Source organism: Festucalex cinctus, chromosome 18, assembly GCF_051991245.1.
Source record: "Festucalex cinctus isolate MCC-2025b chromosome 18, RoL_Fcin_1.0, whole genome shotgun sequence".
Lineage (NCBI taxonomy): Eukaryota > Metazoa > Chordata > Actinopteri > Syngnathiformes > Syngnathidae > Festucalex > Festucalex cinctus.
In genome coordinates, this window is record NC_135428.1 from 16,212,488 (window position 1) to 16,232,427 (window position 19,940).

Sequence of the window (19,940 nt, forward strand, 5' to 3'; positions counted from 1 at the left end):
CACTTTATAAAAGTGACGCTGACACTGGGAACTCCCTATGTTTTTTTTTTTAAATAAAAAAATGAAATAAAATTAAGAAATTAACTTGAAATTTTAGACAATTATTTAAAGTAGAAAACTTTAGAGAATAGGAATTGATCAGAAAAATTGTGACTCAATGCTGGAGTTTAAAAAAAATGTTTAAAAGTAAAGTTCAAAAAAATTATCTATGTCAGACCAGAATATGAAAATTGTACATGTGAGTATGTGTAAATGATTTAGATAGATATTATGGTATATGTTTAGTAAATTTATGTATATATGTTTTTGGTAAATGTGAATATGTTTAAGTGCACTTGTGTATATATATATATTTGTTTATATATTTCATTTATTATTATTATTATTATTATTATTATTATTTTTTTTTAATAATAGTAAATTAGAATTGTATTAATAATGAAATAAGTTTAAATATATTTAGTAAAAGGGGTAGGACTAGATAAGTTTTTAACTTCTTCCTACTCCCTTTTGAACATGTAAGTTATGATTAATTGAATGATTATGTTATTGGGATTTTCTTCTATTTTGATTATTGTTTGTTTGTTTTTTCTTATCTCTGCTGTTCATCTGTTTATATGTTCAATAAATAAAAAAAAATAAAAATAAAAAAAAGAGAACTATACTTGCTTAGTTTTTAATTTAGCTAACAGATCCTAATGACCCTGGAAGCGCTCTGATATTTTTGTTACCGGTACATATTTTAAATAAAGCTGTCAATTTTTTAGCTGTTTAAAATGAAAAGAAAATGTTTTTTTTGTTTTTTTTTGTTTTGTTTTTTATTTTTATTTTGGGCTAATATTTTCTCTTTTACTGCAAATGAATATCGGCTTGAAATATCGGTTATCAAACTCCTTGACTACCAATAATCGATACCGGCCTTGAAACAAACAAACAAAAAAACAACAAAATATCAGTCTATCACTAAAAAATAGCCGTTTACGGATGAACAAAATGAACTGACTTCCATCACTCAACTCTATATTTATATTTAAAACAAAACCACCACTGTTTTCTTTACTCATTTGCTCCCAAAAACGTATAAATGCGTTCTATTTTAAATGTATTGTGTCCCAAAGACGTATTTATGCATTTTTTATGCTAGAGCATACAGAAGGCTTTGATGCAGCCACTCAACTGCACAGAACAGGTGAAAAAATTGTAGTAATTACAAAAAAACGGCCAGCAGGTGGCAGCAGAGTATAATAGATGAACCAGGGCCACGATGAAAACAAGCTGTTTCCCCGCAATTTTAAGCAGATTTGTGAATAATGATGAAACTTAACTATATTCTAATGTAAATTGCTGCAAAACAGAAACAGATAGAAATGTACTTTTTTTCCTGATGAAAGAAGAGACTAATTTTTCTCTTGGTAGGTTCCTTGTTTTTATAGCAATAGAACACAATATGTGGAACACCATACGATCCGTTTCATACTGCACAAATTCAGCCGACCACTTTCTTTCTTTCTTTTTCTTTTTTTGCACAACAGTTAGTATGAAGGGATTACAATAATAAAAGAAATCACAGCCACATGTTGACTAACTGAGCGCACCAAATTCCCACGGACGAACCACAGAGACTGACTCACCGATCCACTGGGGTTCGATCAAACCCACGTTGAGAAGCACTGATTTATAAGCTCTGCTATTTGTAGCACAACGATCACAATCTTGTACAGACACTAATTATGAAAAGTGATGATAAATTATATCATCATCTCCAGTAGTTTTGACAAAAAGAAAAGATGGCACGTGGAGGAAACAAAGTGACTTCACTACTGGGGAAAAAAGCAGTGAAGCAGAACCGTGTGAGTCACTGAGGCCTGTGTGAGTGTTTGTGTGTCAAGCTACACTGTGTTACACTGCAGAGTGTTTTGGCGGGTAAAAACGCCAGGCTGTCTGCTTGACTGCGCCCCGACTCGACCGGCATGCCAATCACCAGCCAAGTAGGAAGAGATGGGAAACTATACCGGTAGGACTATTCCACACAATTCCTTCTTCGACATTTTTCAACATTCCGTTTTTCAAAGCGGCACACAGACTTGCCTGCCGTTGAGCTGAATGCGGTCGGCCAGCTTGGAGAGCTGGTCAGGCAGGCGGCGCTGCTTGATGACGCCCTCGGGGCTGACGGACACCTCGCACAGCGAGTAGTTGTCGGCGGCCGGCGTCAGTCCGAACTCGTTGACGGCGTGCGCCACCACGTCCTTGGCGGTTGTGTCCTTGCTGATGATGATGTAGCAGCTTTGCTGGTCCGCCTTGAAAACCCGGATCACCTGGTCCGGAATGTCTGGAGACGGCGCGAGAGGGACTTTAGAGGACATGGGACCAATTATAATAATTACGGGGGGGGTTTTTTAGCATGCAGTGCAAATGACATTTTGTTATTTTTCTTTAAAGCAGCTATTTTAGGGACATTTTATGGTTCAGTTTTTTTTTTTCCTCCTCAATTCAGCCCCCCAAAGCCAGTTTCTCTTAGCAACATCAAATTTAGTAGGCTTGTTCATCACCAGTAGACCCACAAAAAAGTATGTAGGCCATTTTGGCTTTGAAGAAACCATTTCAGGCTGGCCTCTTGTTTATTTGTCCTCTTACTACTATACTAGACAGACGGGCAAAATTGTGAACGGTCTTAGTTTTGGAGTACAGCAGTGATATTGCATGTTTACGTCATGAGTAGACCAATACAAAAAAAAAAGCAAACTCATGCCCAAAAACACATAGGACAAGATGTCAGCCATTTTACCATCCCAATTCATTCTGGCCTTATAAAAACAAAACCTGTCTTGTGATTTTGTCCCATTGCTTGAAAATTTCACACTCGTATACAGATGAGCTCCACAAGGTCAAAGCTTGACCAAACATCTTGTTAAAGGGATACTTGACTCAATGAGCCATTTTCAGCAGTAAAAAAAAGTCAATATTTTGTCTATGATTAATGTGGTAACTTCAATATTTTTCATGTCTAATTAATACCTTTAAAAAGTAATTTTTCTACTTGCTGTCGACTGATGATGACATCACCTGTGCTGAGGAAGTAGGTCATGAACAGTCATGGCTCAGTTTGCTGACCAAACCCAGAAAACAGGTGAGCCATGATTGGCTGTTACCCTACTTCCTCAGCACAGGTGATGTCATCATCAGTCGACAGCAAGTAGAAAAATTACTTTTTAAAGGTATTCATTGGACATGAAAAATAATGAAGTTATCAAATTCATTCTGGACAAAAATATTAACTTTTAACTGCTGAAAATTGTTCAATGAGTCAAGTATCCCTTTAAAGGGGATGTCAACCCCCCCTAAAAAATGTTTTAATTGACAATAATGTGTTTTATGCAGCCCCACAAGTCTAAATATGGTATTCTGGTCGATATTGTGTTAGTGGCATATGAGTTAAGCAGCAAAATCCAGCTGTTTTTGGCTGTATTAGGGGACGGCCATTTTGCCATTTGCTGTCAACTGATAATGACATCAATATTGCTCAGGTCTCAAGTAACAACCAATCACAACGCAGCTTCAGAAAAAAGGCCACTTGTGATTAGTCGTTGCCTGAGCCCTGAGCAACTGTGATGTCATCTTCAGTCGACAGCAAGTGGCAAAATGGCTGCCCCCTAACATGGATAAAAATGGCTGGATTTTGCTTCATAAATCATATTCCACATATTAATCGGAATGTCATGTTTAGACTAGTGAGTTCACATATAACATGTTATTGTCAAGAAATGTTGAAGGTTGACTTCCACTTTAACGTCAACTGGGCACATGAAACTAAACAACCTCAATGCCTGATATTGTTTTCAGACAGAAGCGCATGCAAAAAAAGACGACATTTGAGACGTGGATAGAACAAAGTCAAGCATCCATACTCACAGTACAGTCCCAGTGCTGGACCAGCAAAATGAGAGAAGGATGACAAGGAGAAGAAAACAACATGAGAGGAAAGAATACAAGGCCGTGAAAAGACGAAAGGTCGGTGGAAAAAACTCTTGTCTCCTGTAATCTATTCATGTAGACTTTGCGTGCATGGTGGTGGTCTCCCTACCTGCCGGGTTGGAGAAGTCCAGGACGCTTGTGGCAGGCTGGAGGAGGTCCGGGCTGCTTGACGACAGGCTGCCCGGGATGGGCAGGATGGCCACGCTGTGTCGACACTGTTTGGTACCCACGATGCTGTCGTCCTGCGACTGACCCATGCCGCCGTCGCTGAGGGGGAACAACACGTTATTAGTTAAAAAAAAAAAAAAAAAAGTCAATCATATCCGATTATTTGCTGTTCATACGCAGAAGATTTTCATGGTAACGAATGGAGACGTTACATCACATGGAAATGTTCATTTCAAGACGAGACATAAGTGACTACGGGAATTACATCATGGACGGTATATGCAAACTTGTTCCAGACTGAAGTACAGTACAACAAACTCAACTGTTTACTTCATACAGTAAATCACGTTCGTTTCAAAAAATACTTCAAACATTGTTTTTCCACAGAGTTTTGTCATTTTTTGTCACCCAGCCTGTTCATGCAGCATACAAGTCGGGCCTGAACTGATGTTGATCCAAAAGTTATTAGAATTACTTTGTATGACCTCGGCCAACTTGTCCCGGACTGAACTAATTCTAAAAAGGTACTTCCTGTTTCATTTCCCCCGATGCCAATCATCTAAAAACCTTCACTACTATGTATGGCCTTGGCCATCCTGCCAAAATGTGCCGCAATGAACTCAAAGTGCCCGAATAAGACTGAAACAAAAGTGTTATGATAAATGAAAATGGGCTTGATTTGAAATTAGTCTTGATTTGTAATCCAGATTCAGTCATCCTTTAGACATTTGAACAGTGGAAGGCTGCCATGTGTGCGCGTCGTAAGAAATTGAGAAAATTTGCTATAAGTCAATAATTCATTTGAGTAGTACATTGATTTTTTTCCCCTAATTTCGTTTTAGATGTAAAACACTACTAAAGGCAGTGTTTTACATTTGTCATCTTAAAAGCAGGACATGACTCGGCAGATTCATGGAAGCAGCTTGAATAACCAAAATATCATGAACAATACTGCGTGTGTGTGTGTGTTTTGTTCACACTAAGCAGGCATGCCTGCATTAGGGAGGAAAGTGTGCTGTTATTCCTCCTTTCCAATCTTCGTTTTACATTTAATACAGAGTAGTCAGTCTACTGCAAAAATAAAAGTGCACCAATCAGCTTGTGTCATAATTCTCAAGCTGTTGCTTTCGGACTATTTACAGGACAGTGCCCCCTAATGTGTCGTGCAAACAGCTGAGTGTTGCCTGGCAACCTAGCAACAAGTGGCCGAGAATTAGATTGGCTGTGTGTGTGTGTGTACTGAGCAGGTGCTCTTACCCAAAGAGGCCCCTGAAGCAGCAAAGCAGGGGGAAAAGAAACAGAACATTTTAAATGAAATTGAAACATAACAGAAAAGAGAGAAGCGGCACCGCTAAATTCAGGGATAAAAAAAACAAAAAAAAAAGCACAGCGGGAACGGCGGTGTGTGTAGGCGAGTATGTGTGTCCGTTCATAGTAGCTTGCGTGAGATAAGTATGCATACGTGCGGTGAGAGGACACGCAAATGCTAAAAAGTGATGTTCCTCCTACACGCATGAAGTTTCTTGAGGAAGTGCGTTTCTCACGGCGACTGTTTGACCTCACTCGAAAGAGAAAGGTCACGCCGAGTCAGCAGTTGCAAAAGGGATGTTTATAAATGCTTTTTAAAGTGGGCATATGATTGCGTGTAGACAAATAGTTAAATTCATGTGTGAAATGAGATACTCTTTCTGAAAATGCGACTACTGACACGCTAAGTGACAAAGTGTAATTTGGCTGTTTTATCGTTAGCGTCCAGGTTAGCCTAGCGCGTCCTACCTGAAGGGCTTGGGCGGCAGGATGCTGAAGCGCGTCTTCTCCAGCATCTTACGGATCTTGTTGCGGCCGCCCGACACCGTGTTGGCCTTCATCTTGCGCGTGGCCTTGTGGTCGGTGGCGAACTCCATGTCGCCGGGCAGGTCCGGGATGGAGAAGCGGTTGCCCTTCTTCTCCTGGATCTTGGGAATGTGCGGCCCGCCGTTCTTCTTCTCGTGCACGATCCGGCTCAGGAGCTCCTTAAAGACTGCCGCGGGCAATTGGTCACGTTATTCAAGGAACATCATATCATGGAGTCATTTGGTTGGCTGGTTCACCCACCGAATATGTTGGTCTTGACCGTGAGGGACAAGTGCGTGTTGTTTCTGAGGATGTCCACGGCTTTGGAGAAAGAGATGTTCTCAAAGTTCTGCCCGTTGATCTCCATGATCTGAAATGGAACCACACATTATGGAAAAAAAAGGAAGTGTTTAAAGTATGGGTGTCAAAATGTAAAGTTCCTTTAACACCGCTCTTTTTTTTATTTATTTTTTTTATAACATGATTAATGACCGCTCATTACTTGAAAAGCCTGGACTGGGGGAATTCACATCCATGTCAAAATTTAGCAGTAATAAATTTAATATATAATGCATATATTTGTGGAGACTGGGGTTAAGTTGTATTTCACAATTTTTAAAATGTGCAGAATTTCACAAGTTACTTCATATTAAAGATTGGATAGCGCTTAATATGGAAAGAAAAATGCACTGCACTGTTACCGTCTTACAAATGCAATTATGCCATCTTGTGGCACAAAAATGACAAACATAAATCAATATCACAATCGTTTTTTTTTGTTTTTTTTTACAGTATAGTACATCTTTTTAATTTTAGGTCAGTTTTATGGATTTTGAAATTACTGTCTCAATGACTAAAATATGTAATTAACACTTTTATGTTAACAATAGTATGAATAGAATTTATTGTACATTTAGACCAGATATCAAATTTGTGATTAATCGTGAGTTAACTATTGAAGTCATGCAATTAATTACGATCAAAAAAATTTTTTTGCGACACCCCTGGTTTAAACGATGTTCCGGGAGCAGTTGTAAAGGGTAAAAAACAAAGTCACCAGCACTGAGCTAATACATGGAAGGGTTTTTTATTTATTTATTTATTCACACTAAATTATAGTAAATTAAATCCAATTCTTTGTCTGGACTCTTCCCAGTGCCTGAAATCTTTTAACTCATTCCCTCCCAGCCATTTTCACTGAAGCAACGTCCTTCGTTCCCACCTGTTTTACTGGATTTTGACTGATTTTGGCCCACGGAATATTGTGTTCTATTGCTATAAAAACATGGAACCTACCAAAAGAAGTATAAAATATATTTCTATCCGTTTCCATTTTGCAGCAATTAGCATTAGAATATAGCTATGTTTCATCATTATTCACCTGGTCTCCGCGCTTGAGTCCCGCCTGGGCCGCCTTGCTGCCGTCCTCCACCGACTCAACGAAGATTCCGAAGCCGCGCTCGCTGCCGCCCTGCACGCTGAAGTAGAGCGGAGACTCGCGCGACGCCTTTTGCAGCGTGATCTGCCGCCACTTGGCCTTGGCGGCGCACGCGATGTTGAGCAGCCGCAGGTGGCCTTTCATTTTCTGAAGGAAAAAAATAAATACATTTTAAGACTTGCGTGAAGACTTCAAGGTGACACGGCGAGATTTCGTGGGCTTACGGCGGCTTCCAGCAGCTTCTCAAAGTCCTCCAGGAAGCGCGTCATGGCCGTGTCGCCCTCAAAGTCGTTGAAGTGGTTGTTGACCCACAGCAGCACGATACGCGTCACCTGCATTCCAAAATGGATTCATTTGAAAAAAGTCCCTTCAAAGTTGACATAAGCAAAACACGTTTATGTTGTGCTTCCGTTGCAGGGTAAAACTTGACGGCTATTGGCAGCAGTGTGCACTAATCCTCAGCCAAAGCCCCCACGGACAAGCAGAGTGTCGGCCGTGCACTATAATGGTCGCAAAGCTCAAGGACCGCTGAGCCTGCTGAACGTGCGTATCGATCGAAAACACGGGAATTTCAAACAAAGCGCATGGGAATTAAAAAAGAAAAGAAAAAAAAAAGCACAGAGAGTGCCGACAGAAGCAAAGAAGACGAGCACGGAAACAACAATGCGCCAGGGATAAATACATAAAGTGGCAGAAAAGTATTCACAGGGTGTCACTTTTTCTGCATTTTGTTTTGTTGCAAAACTGATTTGTTTTTTCCTTCAAATGTCTGCAGGATTATAATGTGAAACATTTTAATCTGCGTGCAAATGTAACTTCATAGCTGTCAAGTTGTTTGCTTTTCAACTAACTTCAACACTTCAGATTAGTTAATCATTAAAAAACAATATATTCTTTATCCTCTGTGAAGAGCAATTAAAATTACTGCGGCTTCCTGAGGCGTGACCGTCTACAATATGTAGTAAAATATTGTGCAACACTGAATGCTTAAAGGTATGTACATTTCTTTAGAGTAGTTATTTATTTTTTAATAAATTTACAAAATTATCATTAAAAAACTAAAATTATTATACAGTGCTTTGTGTAGAATTATTTGATAAAAAAAAAAAAAAAATCAGTCCATTTTGTAACAAGGCTGACTGACATTCGCACTGTATGATGCGCACACACATTCCTTAGCATCGACTGACTACTTGACATTTCCAAAAGTGCAACACACGGAATATTTAGGAAAAAAAAAAACTTTACACGCACTGACCGTGTCTCGGAGCGTGTCCATCTGGAACCAGTCCAGCAGCTTCTTGCCCACCTCCATGGGGCTGGAAACGAAGGTGCGGTACGTAAGCAGGAAGTCCTCGATGTAGGTGGGGTCCACCACCGAGGGCTCCTCCACCAGGTGCATGATCAGACGCTCGGGGGTCCCCTGGGGGTGACACGGAGCGGAGCACATTTACAAGACGGCAAGTGGCCAACAAACCAGGCGGCAGCATGTCGACATTAATCATAAAAAACGACAAGGACATAAACTATTAAGTCAGAGCTGTCGGTCAAGAAAATGCACAGTCTGCCTTTTTGTTGCTTTGCTAATGCTGTGCTTTGTTTTATTTCTGCCTTATTTTTAATATTTTTTATTTCTTCTTCTTATAATTATTTTCAGGTTTTTTTTTTGTAAATGTTTAATTTTTTTTTCATACATTTGTTCAGCTTGTGTTTTTATTAATGCAGTAAGTTATTTTAAATTATTTTCCTTATCCTCAATATTTGTTGTTTTATGTACTTACTCATTTACACTATTTATACTTTTTGTTTTATATTTTTTGTATTGTAATATCTTTTTTTTTATGGTTTTGGTTGGATTGAGTTAGTTTGCAGGTAACATCCTCTTTACAGATTTTAATAATGACAAGTCGCCATTCTTCCTTTTTTGAACCAAAATATGAATTGTAAAAAGATAAACATGTATTTTTTTTTTATTCATAAATCAAGTATAGCCTTTGAGAGCGGAAACACATTAGGCTAAATGGAATCTTCTGGAAGGAAACGATTCTTTTTCGGCGAGGAAGCGAAAGTAGCAAATCACATCCTCTCTTCTATTCGTCGGACACAAAAAGAACAACAAAAAGAGAAGCGGACAAAAAAAAAAAAAAAACCTTCCAAAACACTCTGTCGAGAATCGACTGGTCTACACTGGATGTGTTTTTGGATCGTTGAGGCCCATTATACGATCAATATTCAACTGGCTCTGGAGAGTCTGAGAAGCAAAAAAAATAAATGGCAGAAGATCAAAAGGGGCCTTGGCGGACAAGACGAGTGCTAATCGCGCTAGCGCTTCCTCTAAATTAGCAACAAAGAGAGCTGAGCCAGTGAATTGATGTTTCAGCAAGTAGCTGCTGATCGATCGCTGATAACCTGAACGATGCGAATTAGCCGCTTTGGGCTAGCAGCCTTGGACTCCTCTGGTGTCGTCGTCCAAGGTCCTGATCAGTGGACGGGCTTCAACTTTGAATGCAAATGGCAGCGTACAGTACACATATTCTCATTTAGCGCTAATGCTACAAAACAACCGGAGACATAGACATTGATCTTAGCTCATTTGTGTTGGATAGCCACTCAAAAATCAAAAGCACACTTGCTTGAAGACTGAACATTAATCTCTAAATGCTTGAAGACAATCCGGAAAAAATATGGCCTGGCATAGCGTGCAAAATACCGCTAACTAATTGTGTCCTTTGATGGTTGCTAAGCAATTTCGGATTCCAATGAAACCCCCGAAACTTTGTGGATAAGCACTCAAAAATCAATAACACACTTGACTGGAGACTGAACAGCCATCCCTAAATGTTTTAAGTCAATCTAGTAAAATTCTGGACTGGCATAGCGCACAAAATGCTAAATGGACTACTTTTTATATAGCACTTAATCTATATAACTACAAGTCAAATCCTTCGATGGTAGCCAATTTAGTTCTGATCCTATGAAACTCCCTAAGTTTAGCGGAAAATCACTCAAAAATCAAGAACACATTTGCTTGGACAATCTACGAAACTGGGCTGGTTAAACAAGCGCAAGAAGGCCCCTAAATTGAGCAGGATATTTCTTCAATCAAAAAATAAAACAAAATCAATAGCACACTTGTTTGGTGATGGAACAATTCACATTGGGTCTGATTTTGTTCCAAACCATTCCAATTCTTGCTCAAATAAGACACAACAACCCTAGTTAGCGTCATTTTCATGATAATTCCCCACCTTGATGACGATGTGCCCCTTGCGGGTGCCGCTGCGGTCCAGCTCGCGGTGCTCCTTCACCATGACGATCTCGCCCTCCTCCTCCACCTTGTGCGTGTTCTTCTCCACGTGGTTGAGGATGCGCCAGTAGTCCTCCTGGGCGATGCACACCAACTGCGGGCGAGAGCGCGGGCGGGTGAGGCGGCGGCTGGCGCGCGGCGCATAGTGACCCGCGCGGCATCGGAATAAGAGCGGTCAGACGACTTTCGACAGCGCCCCGCTGCATGAGAACAAGACAGCTTCCCTTTTTACGAAACGCAACTTCCTCAAGGTCTGACGACAGGAAGTGATGCGGACTGCACAGAAAGTGGGTCGTCTAGTGGGTCGCACTTGATGTGTATGTGACTTGAAATGACCATTGAGTGCTTTTTAAGGAGACCTCTTATGACTTTTATTCCATTTAAAAGCATGCTTAGCTTTAGCTAGGCTAGTAGCCAACTTAGCCATGCTGTGCTGGATTATGTAAAAAAACAAAACAAAAAACAAAACAAAAACAGAACTTGAAATAATTTGAAATGAAATAGCAACAGCATCCTCGCACTTACCTGACAGTCGTCCCCTTTGGTGCGCACCTCGCCATTCATGTACTGTTTTTCCAACGAGGGCGAGATGCCAAAGCTGTTGCCCATGCACAGCGTCTCCGCCCGGCCCCCGGGGCGGCCAATTTCCACCGCCCCGTTCAGGATCACGTACCACAGGTCCAGCTTTGGTGTGAAAATACGGATGACATCATCATCATCACCATCATCCATATATGCCATTTGTGTTTTTTGTTTTTTTTGGTCAGGTGTGGTTCTGACCTCCTTCTTGTCGTGCAGAATGACGGTGCCCGCCTGCTCGACCACCTCAAACACCATCACGGCGCACAGCTCCCGACGCACCGACATGGTCATGTTGGCGAAGGCTGGCAGCTGGTGCATAAACTCCAGCAGTTGTTCTGTGGACAGAACATGAAATATGCTGCATTTGAGTTGAACATTAAATACCGGTATGTACGGTAGATTAAAGACGTTTAGAGTTGTCTAGAGCATTAACTCATTTGCTCCCAAAACCGTATAAATACGTTATATTATAGATATTTCCCAGTTTCCAAAAGAGGTATTTATAGTTTTTTTTTATTTTATGTTTTTTTATGCTAGAGCATACAGAAGACTTTGATGCAGCCTCTCCAATGCCACAGAACGGTTGAAGCAATAGTAATTACAAAAACGGCCAGCAGGTGGCAGCAGAGTATAAGAGCCCAACAATGGCCATGTTGCAACAAGCTGTTTTCCCCACAGTTTTAAACAAGATTTATGAATAACGATGAAAGATAGCTATAGAAATATGTTTTTTCCTGATGAAAGAAGAGTCACTAATCTTTCTTTTGGTAGATTCCATGTTTTTATAGCAATAGAACACAATATTCTGCGGGTCTTGCAAAATCAGTCAAAATCCAGTAAAATAGCCGGGAGCAAAGAGGGTTGCTTCAGTGAATATGGCTGCGCGTGAATGAGTTAAATACCGGTATGTAAATATGGTACATTAATGTTGTATGGATCATTAAATATGATAGCATAACATTTAATGATATCAATGATACATTAGAGTTGTATAGTACATTAAATATGGCACACTAAAATGTATAGAACATTAAATGTGACGTAAATGTGATGCATTAAAATAATATAAAACACAAAATGAATGAACGTAAATATGGTACATTTTGAGTTATATAAATCAGTAAATTTGATAGTTGTATAGAACAATATACGATTAGAGTAGTCTAGCACATGAAATACGGAGTAAATATGCGACAGAGTTGTTATAGAATGCTGATATGCGTCGACTGACCAATGTCGTCGTCGTTGCGATCGGCCGGGTCCTTCTCCAGACATTCGCGCACCAAGTCTCGGCCCAGAAGCGCGTCCGAGGCTCTGTCCAGGTCCTCGTCCTCCTCTTCCTCCTCCTCGCTGTCCACGGGAGCCTCGGGAAGGCCGGACAGGTCCACATCACCCAGTTCGCTCTCCGTGGCCTGGGGAGGGACAATTTCCAGATTGGACGCTTGCGAATGAATAAACTCTCGCTGTCCCTTTTCTGCTATTTTGCATGAACAATTTTGTAAAAATAAATAAATAAATAAATAAATAAATAAAAATATTGTCAATCGGGATTGAATTCTGCCTAGCAACAAGCGACCAAAACTACTCCATGCCCCCAAGTGGAACAGTGCCCTACCAAATGGCACTGTGGTGAAGGAAAAATAATAATATTTGCTGTTTCTGCTGTATCTCCGTTCTTTTCTGCTACGTTGCGGTGGAGCCAGAAAAACAAAGGCAAAAAAAATGTCTATGAAAGCCTCCCTGGCGGAGGTAATAACCACTATTACTAGGCCATTAACACCGTTTACGTCCCTCAATGGGGCCTCCACATTGATTGTGGCATCGCATTAGCTCGGAAGTTATCAGCCGGCCAAGATGCCAACAAGATGAAAAACATTTATAGGATTACATTATGAGAACAAAAGTTGCTCTGAAAGGATTTGAATTCAATACGTGTTGTTTTATGGATTATTGATTTGGATTAGCTGTGACAATATCAAGGACACGAAGCTTCGAGAGGAATGTACTCTGTCTGAAAAAGGTCAAGGTTATTTCCTGCGTCAGACCTTTGTGCCGCCACAGGAAGTAGTGAACGACGAACCGCCAATGCCGCAGCACCAGCGATAATTAGTCTGATGAGGGAGGATTATATGGGCAAGGGGAGGTAAGCGGGGCCCGCCGTCCATCAATAAGAATCATTAAAATTCTACAAGAGTTGTATAGAACATTACATGTGATGTAAATGTGGAGAATGATGTTGAACATTATCCATCCATACTTTTCTATCAACATTATGTAACTAAGGTACATTAGAATTGTATAGAACATATCTGGTACATTTCTGTACTATCCCACCTGGTAGATGTCCGACAAGCTGCTGCTGCCTGAGTCGCTGGCAATGCTGCAGCCAGACTGGCTGGCGGGCACGTGCATCACCTGCTGGTGGGCGTGCTCCGTCAAGTGCATCTTATTGAGGTCGGCAGGAAGCTGCGCAGACGCATAGGAAGGAAGGAAACAGGTGGTATGAGACGACCATCAGGTGTTGCCAGTTTTTTTGGTTTTAAACGCAAAATAAACAAAAATGCACAAACCACAATCAGAACAATGTGCACACACCTTTTCTAGCACCGAGCTAACACGTTTCACTGTAAACAATCAGACATTGTACAGTACATTCAGCTCTTTGCAATTTTTTCCTCTTCCCTCATTTTTGCAGTAGAAGATTCTGCACTGAATCACGATGAGAGATGTTTCTAATATGTCCCTCGTGGGGCACTAAATAACGTGGTCAAAATATTACAAGAGATCCACACCGTGCACATTCATATATATATAACACTGCTGCTGCTTAAAGCACATACTGTACACACGCATGGAATTAGTTTTTCTTTTTTTTAAATCAGGACCTACACCAAAAATACTAATCAGTAAGCTTGTAGAGTGTAAGATTTATATGAAAATTTATCCCCAAAAGCCTTCACCACAATTCTTCGCTTAATTCAGTGGAAGACAATGTGTGGCTCACATCCATCCATCCATTTTCTTGACCGCTTATTCCTCACAAGGGTTGCGGTGGGTGCTGGCGCCTATCTCAGCTGGCTCTGGGCAGTAGGCGGGGGACACCCTGGACTGGTTGCCAGCCAATCGCAGGGCACACAGAGACGAACAACCATCCACACGCACAAGCACACCTAGGGACAATTCGGAGCGCCCAATTAACCTGCAATGCATGTCTTTGGAATGTGGGAGGAGACCGGAGTACCCGGAGAAGACCCACGCAGGCACGGGGAGAACATGCAAACTCCACCCAGGAATGGCCGAAGCCTGGACTCGAACCGGAGTCCTCAGAACTGGGAGGCGACGTGCTAACCAATCATCCACCGTGCCGCCCTGGCTCACACACATATATATATATATATATATATATATATATATTAGGGGTGTGAATTGCCTAGTACCTGACGATTCGATTCGTATCACGATTCACAGGTCACGATTCGATTCGATACCGATTAATCCCGATACGAATTTATAAGTCGATTGTTGCGATTTTTTTCCATTCAAATTTAGAAAATACTAATCAGTAAGCTTGTAGAGTGTAAGATTTATATGAAAATGTATTATTTATTTATCTGAAATTTCAGTCTTATAGAGGTTGTAATCTGTTTCATGTTTGAACAGCATTAAAATAAAATATTAAGGCTTAATGTTCCGTTCATATAACATTCTTCCATGCTCAAGGTGTGAATCCTAACCCGAAGTCAGACGTTTTGTTGAATATTTTCCATTAAAAATGGAAGTTTAAAAATCGATTCACACACACAAAAAAAAAAAAAAAAAAAAAAAGGCAATGATGATAAGACGTTGAATCGGTAAGACTACCGAATGAACAATTCTGAGCTCTTAAAAAAAATAAAAAATAAAAAAAATAAAAAAAATAAAATAAAAAAAAATCGATTTTTTTTAATCGATTCGAGAATCGTGCGATGTAGTATCGCGATATATCACCGAATCGATTTTTTAACATCCCTAATATATATATATATATATATATATATATAAATTAAACATCTGATTAATTGATAGCTATTTAATAAGACAACATAATAATGAATTATTTTATTTAAATAATTTGAAATTAAATGCAAAAATATTTGTAAACTAAACAATTTTACATTTATTTTAATTACAACTCAATACATTTAAGAATGAGGATGGGTTATTATTTTATGATGAAATTGAATGACTTCCCATTCCCCTTCTACCGTCATCTCCGAACGACGTAGTCCATCCATCCATCTGGTCTGTTTTAAAAATCAAATGAGTTTCCCTCCTTGGCTTCAGGAATCCACCCCATAAACTTAAAACCTTACCAATTTGGATGATGGCAGAGCCAAGGTGAGCGACGCCGTCCTCCGGCGACAGCGCGCCAACCCGCACCAAGCGTCCTCCATGGAAAGCCAAATGCTCGCGACATCCAACAACAAGCGGAGGTGGAACAGGGTGGAGAAGCCACCGCGCCAACATGAAATATTAAAGACATGGTGGGGGCGCTTTCCTTTAGTACAACATATAATTATTGAGCAGAACCTCCGACCCCATGGAGGACAGGGGAGCGCTGACATTAAGTGTCATATTTAAGGATTTGAGGGTGTTCATTTCAAAAAATCTCATTTGCGCCTTTCTAATAAAAGGACTCTTTTGTCCACCATCCCATTGTACTCTACAACTCCTCACTGGGGGGGAGGAGGGTGTAAGAGTGCACTTCACTTCACAAATATGGCACTTTAGTGTACTCTACTGTATTTAATTTAATTTAATTCAATTTAATTGAATTAAATCTAGAGTGTAATAACCTTACTTATTGACTGATTGAAATTTTATTTTTTATTTTATTACCTGTTCTTATTGGTGCTGGAAATGTAAATTTGCCAGAGGGAGCCATCCCAAAGGGATCAATAAAGCCAAGTCTAAGTCTAAGTCTAAATATGGATGATGTCATATTTTGCCATCATTGATGTACAAGCAAGCTTGTAAGATTAGCAATTTTCATCCCATCTTGGAATTTACCAAATGCTCACATAAACTATCATTCCCTTTTTAAAAATAAAATTAAACAGATTGAATTACTTTATATATTTTCATTATTATAACAAAATAAAATAAGAATATAAACAGTCTTTGTCCCATCCAAGATCTCAACCAGTTCAGGACAGATTGTACCTTTTGGCTAAGTAAAAATAAATAAATAAATAAATAAATAAACATACTGCCATGGTTTAGGTTGTGGTTGTTTTTGAAAATGGAAGCATGTCCCGGGGGTGCCTTCCGACTCTATTTCACACTCCTTACTTAATCCCGCCTTAATCCCCGCGCACACTAACGCACTTTCTCTCTCCCTTGGGAGCAAGTTGGCGGGTGGCTGTGTGGTGGGCGGGGCTCTCCCATTCTCCTCATGCATTAAGCATGAGAGTTGCTGGATGAAATATAAATGTGTCAGCTTCCTTCAGCTGTACAATTACATTAAGTCAACAAGGAGGATGGACGGACGGGGGGGCGGAACGTACATATAACTGTCAAAAAGAGAAAACACTATTTTATGTGCTTGTGGCATGTTTGTCGGACTCGCAACCAAAATCCGCATTTGCTATTTGTTTACCATTTAAGCAGTGACTCCCAAATCAACTCGAATGGGTTATTCATTAATTGTCCACGTGCAGCCGTGTCAACCTATGGACAGCTATTTCCATCGAATCTACATTTTACGAGTATTCTAGTTTCACCCCAAAATCTCCATTCACTCACATGACGTGAGCGTTTCATTCAGTCAAGAGTTGTAAGCTTTTTAAGGGATTTGTTACAGGTCCTGTTTCAGTATTCCCAAGTGTTCCAGCGCGAGGTGCCAACGCAGCTGAGTCAATACCGGCATGGTGACAGACGGCCGGGTCACTGGCTGGCCACCTGCCATGACCACACTTGGCCCGTAGGTGTCAGCACACAGCCAACCGACATCATTAAACAGTCTGAAATGAATGGAGGCTGGCATTTAAGGCACTAACGCCACGGCTCTGCAAACACTCAAAGCAAACCCCCGTCTTGAATCAAAAATTGCTTCCACTTGACAATTTCTCCATCCTCGCAACGCTTCACCGCCTCGTCTGTCTCCGGCAGTCAGTCATTTGACTTCCTCGCCAGCTTTCTTTCAGACAGTCTTTCCTCCCCTTCCTGGCATTTTCATTCCTCCCCCCCGAGAACTTGAATTATGGATGAAGTCTGCAACCGCTGCAGCCGACGTGCAATTTTGCATTGGGGCGCATGCGCCACAAGAGCATAGAAAGACGGCAAAGGGCGTTCGAGCACATGCGTCTGAGGCTTGATGATGTTCAGTGCGGGGATGAAGCACGGGCGGGAATGCTACGGCACGTACGAATCGGCAAAAGAGGAAGTGGATTGACGACGAGCGGCGAGAAACGAAGATAAAAACATCTCAAAGAATCCAATTTCCGACCGCAGTCCAGAGCTACCTCGTATATCTCTGTGTGACATAGAGAAGTCATTAAAGGAAGCACAGGAAGATGAAGTTTTGAACATCAATGTATGCAAAGTATCAGTTGGACTGCTTTTTTATTATTTTTTTATTTTTTGTATGAACCATATTATTAAGTATTAACCGGGGTCTGGATCCAGCTGGAAAATCTTTTCCATCGATCCATCCAACTTCTTCCGCTTATCCGAGGTCGGGTTGCGGGGGCAGCAGCTTTAGGAGGGAAACCCAGACTTCCCTATCCCCAGCCACTTCAACCAGCTCCTCCGGCGGGATCCCAAGGCGTTCCCAGGCGAACCGAGAGACAGTCTCTCCAGCGTGTCCTGAGTCGTCCCCGGGGCCACCCGCCGGTGGGACATGCCCGGAACACCTCCCCAGGGAGGCATCCATGAAGCATCAGGAAAATCTTTTAATATTTTTTATTTTATTTTATTACATTTTTTTTTTTAATCAGCTGGAAGATCATTAGTATCAGATCGGACGGTGTTTGGGATTATGATTACACGGGAGTATTTCTCAGCCGCTCACTTATTTGAGCAATGCTGAAATCAAATTTATCTTGGCATGCCACCAAAGACGATATTAAAAAGCATATGAACAGGCGCCCCACGCATATACGTTATTAGAGTTTCATGTTTTATGGCCAGTCGTCAAACTTTGCTGGTGTGCTACACACCGCAACAAATGTCTGCAATTTAGTGTCGTCCATCTCAGCAATGGGACAAAATCCGAAGGACAAATTTGTTTTTGAAGGACCCCTGGAAATGACCCTGAAATGGCCGCTTCAAACCATAATGACAGACTTACTGTGACTCTTTAAGTCACAGGGGGAATATTCCTTGACCACTCAATTATTTGAGCAATACACGCGCAGAAATATCTTGGAAAACAACCAAAGGCAATATTAAAGTTCATGAAAGGCACTCTTCGCAAAAGTTATTACAGTTTCATGTTGTCCAACTTTGCCGGCACACTCCAGCGCCGAGCCACAACAAACACTCATGATTTCCACAGTTTTGCGTCGGCAATTTGCCAAGTACGCCCCACATGGTTCAAATTTAAATGAGTGTGACAAAAGGACCCCCCAAAAATTGCCGAAATGACCCCAAAATGGAACCTTTCAACCAATATGGCAGACTTTGTCTTTTCAGGCATGGATTCTTGAAACATTTTTGTGGGTCTACTCATGATAAACATGCCCACCAAGTTTCTTGTAGCGAAGTAAAACACAGAAATGGGCGGAGAGGTCTATCATAGAAGGCCGCAAATCTCAAGAACCCATGTCCGAAATTCAACACAAAGTCAGCCATTTTGGTTTGAAGGAGCTATTTTGGTTAGAATACCGTTCCCCAATTGGCGCCTTATCGAACTGAGGCATCAGACAGACAGATGGGACACGCTAAATTGCTCATCTTTTTGCCAATGCCATATTTGGTGGGCGGGGCATGGCATCAACGTTTGATGATTTCATTTCAAGGATTCACCAGGAAAAAAAGGGCCCTTTTCTTTGCTGCTTTAATTTACATGTGTTCCGGCATGCCTGACGAAGAAGCTAATCAGCACGGCTCAGCGAGACCTCCGGGAGTCAAGTGATGCTCTTCGTCAGACGAAACGGCCAGGGAATTCCTTCCATTTGGCAATCCCAACCGACTGTTTGTGTGTGGCAGCAGATGGCAGCGGTTACCAACCTCCCCAAAATGTCTCATCTGACGGGAATAGTCGCAACCTATATTCCGCTCGGTGGTGAGGAGCGACGAACAGCGAGGGGGAAAAAAGAAAAAAGAAAAGAAGCCTGCTCAGAGCACAAAAGCATTTTTAGATGTGATGTGTCAGGAGTGGCGAAGCACTGCAGAACAAGCAATTTTAAACACACTGTTGGGCTGGTGTGGTTTGTGCTTAAAAAAAAAAAAAAAAAAAAAAAAACTTTTTTTTTTTTTGCCGTTACAGGATTCACCACCTTCTTTCAAGTACAGAATGTGGCGACATGATGAACGGGAATCGGGGTTGAATTTATCATGAGAATGCTGCGGGTTTTATAGAAGATATCATATGATGATGAGGTTTCGTGCTAAACGGACGGGATTAGGGATTCAGCGTTCCGGATAAATACAAATTGC

At 41.0% G+C, this 19,940-nt stretch overlaps 1 protein-coding gene across 1 annotated transcript in view; it reads right to left on the minus strand.

Annotated features, from left to right (window-relative positions):
* The window catches only part of rapgef6 (Rap guanine nucleotide exchange factor (GEF) 6), an 86,049-nt gene that overhangs the window by 13,881 nt on the left and 52,228 nt on the right, over window positions 1–19,940 (minus strand). The window contains 14 exon segments of the mRNA XM_077504662.1: window positions 2,089–2,329; window positions 3,910–3,924; window positions 4,082–4,239; window positions 5,398–5,409; window positions 5,917–6,160; window positions 6,235–6,343; window positions 7,355–7,558; window positions 7,636–7,743; window positions 8,670–8,834; window positions 10,660–10,812; window positions 11,244–11,402; window positions 11,499–11,635; window positions 12,532–12,712; window positions 13,635–13,766. Coding sequence (XP_077360788.1) covers window positions 2,089–2,329; window positions 3,910–3,924; window positions 4,082–4,239; window positions 5,398–5,409; window positions 5,917–6,160; window positions 6,235–6,343; window positions 7,355–7,558; window positions 7,636–7,743; window positions 8,670–8,834; window positions 10,660–10,812; window positions 11,244–11,402; window positions 11,499–11,635; window positions 12,532–12,712; window positions 13,635–13,766 — 2,018 coding nt within the window.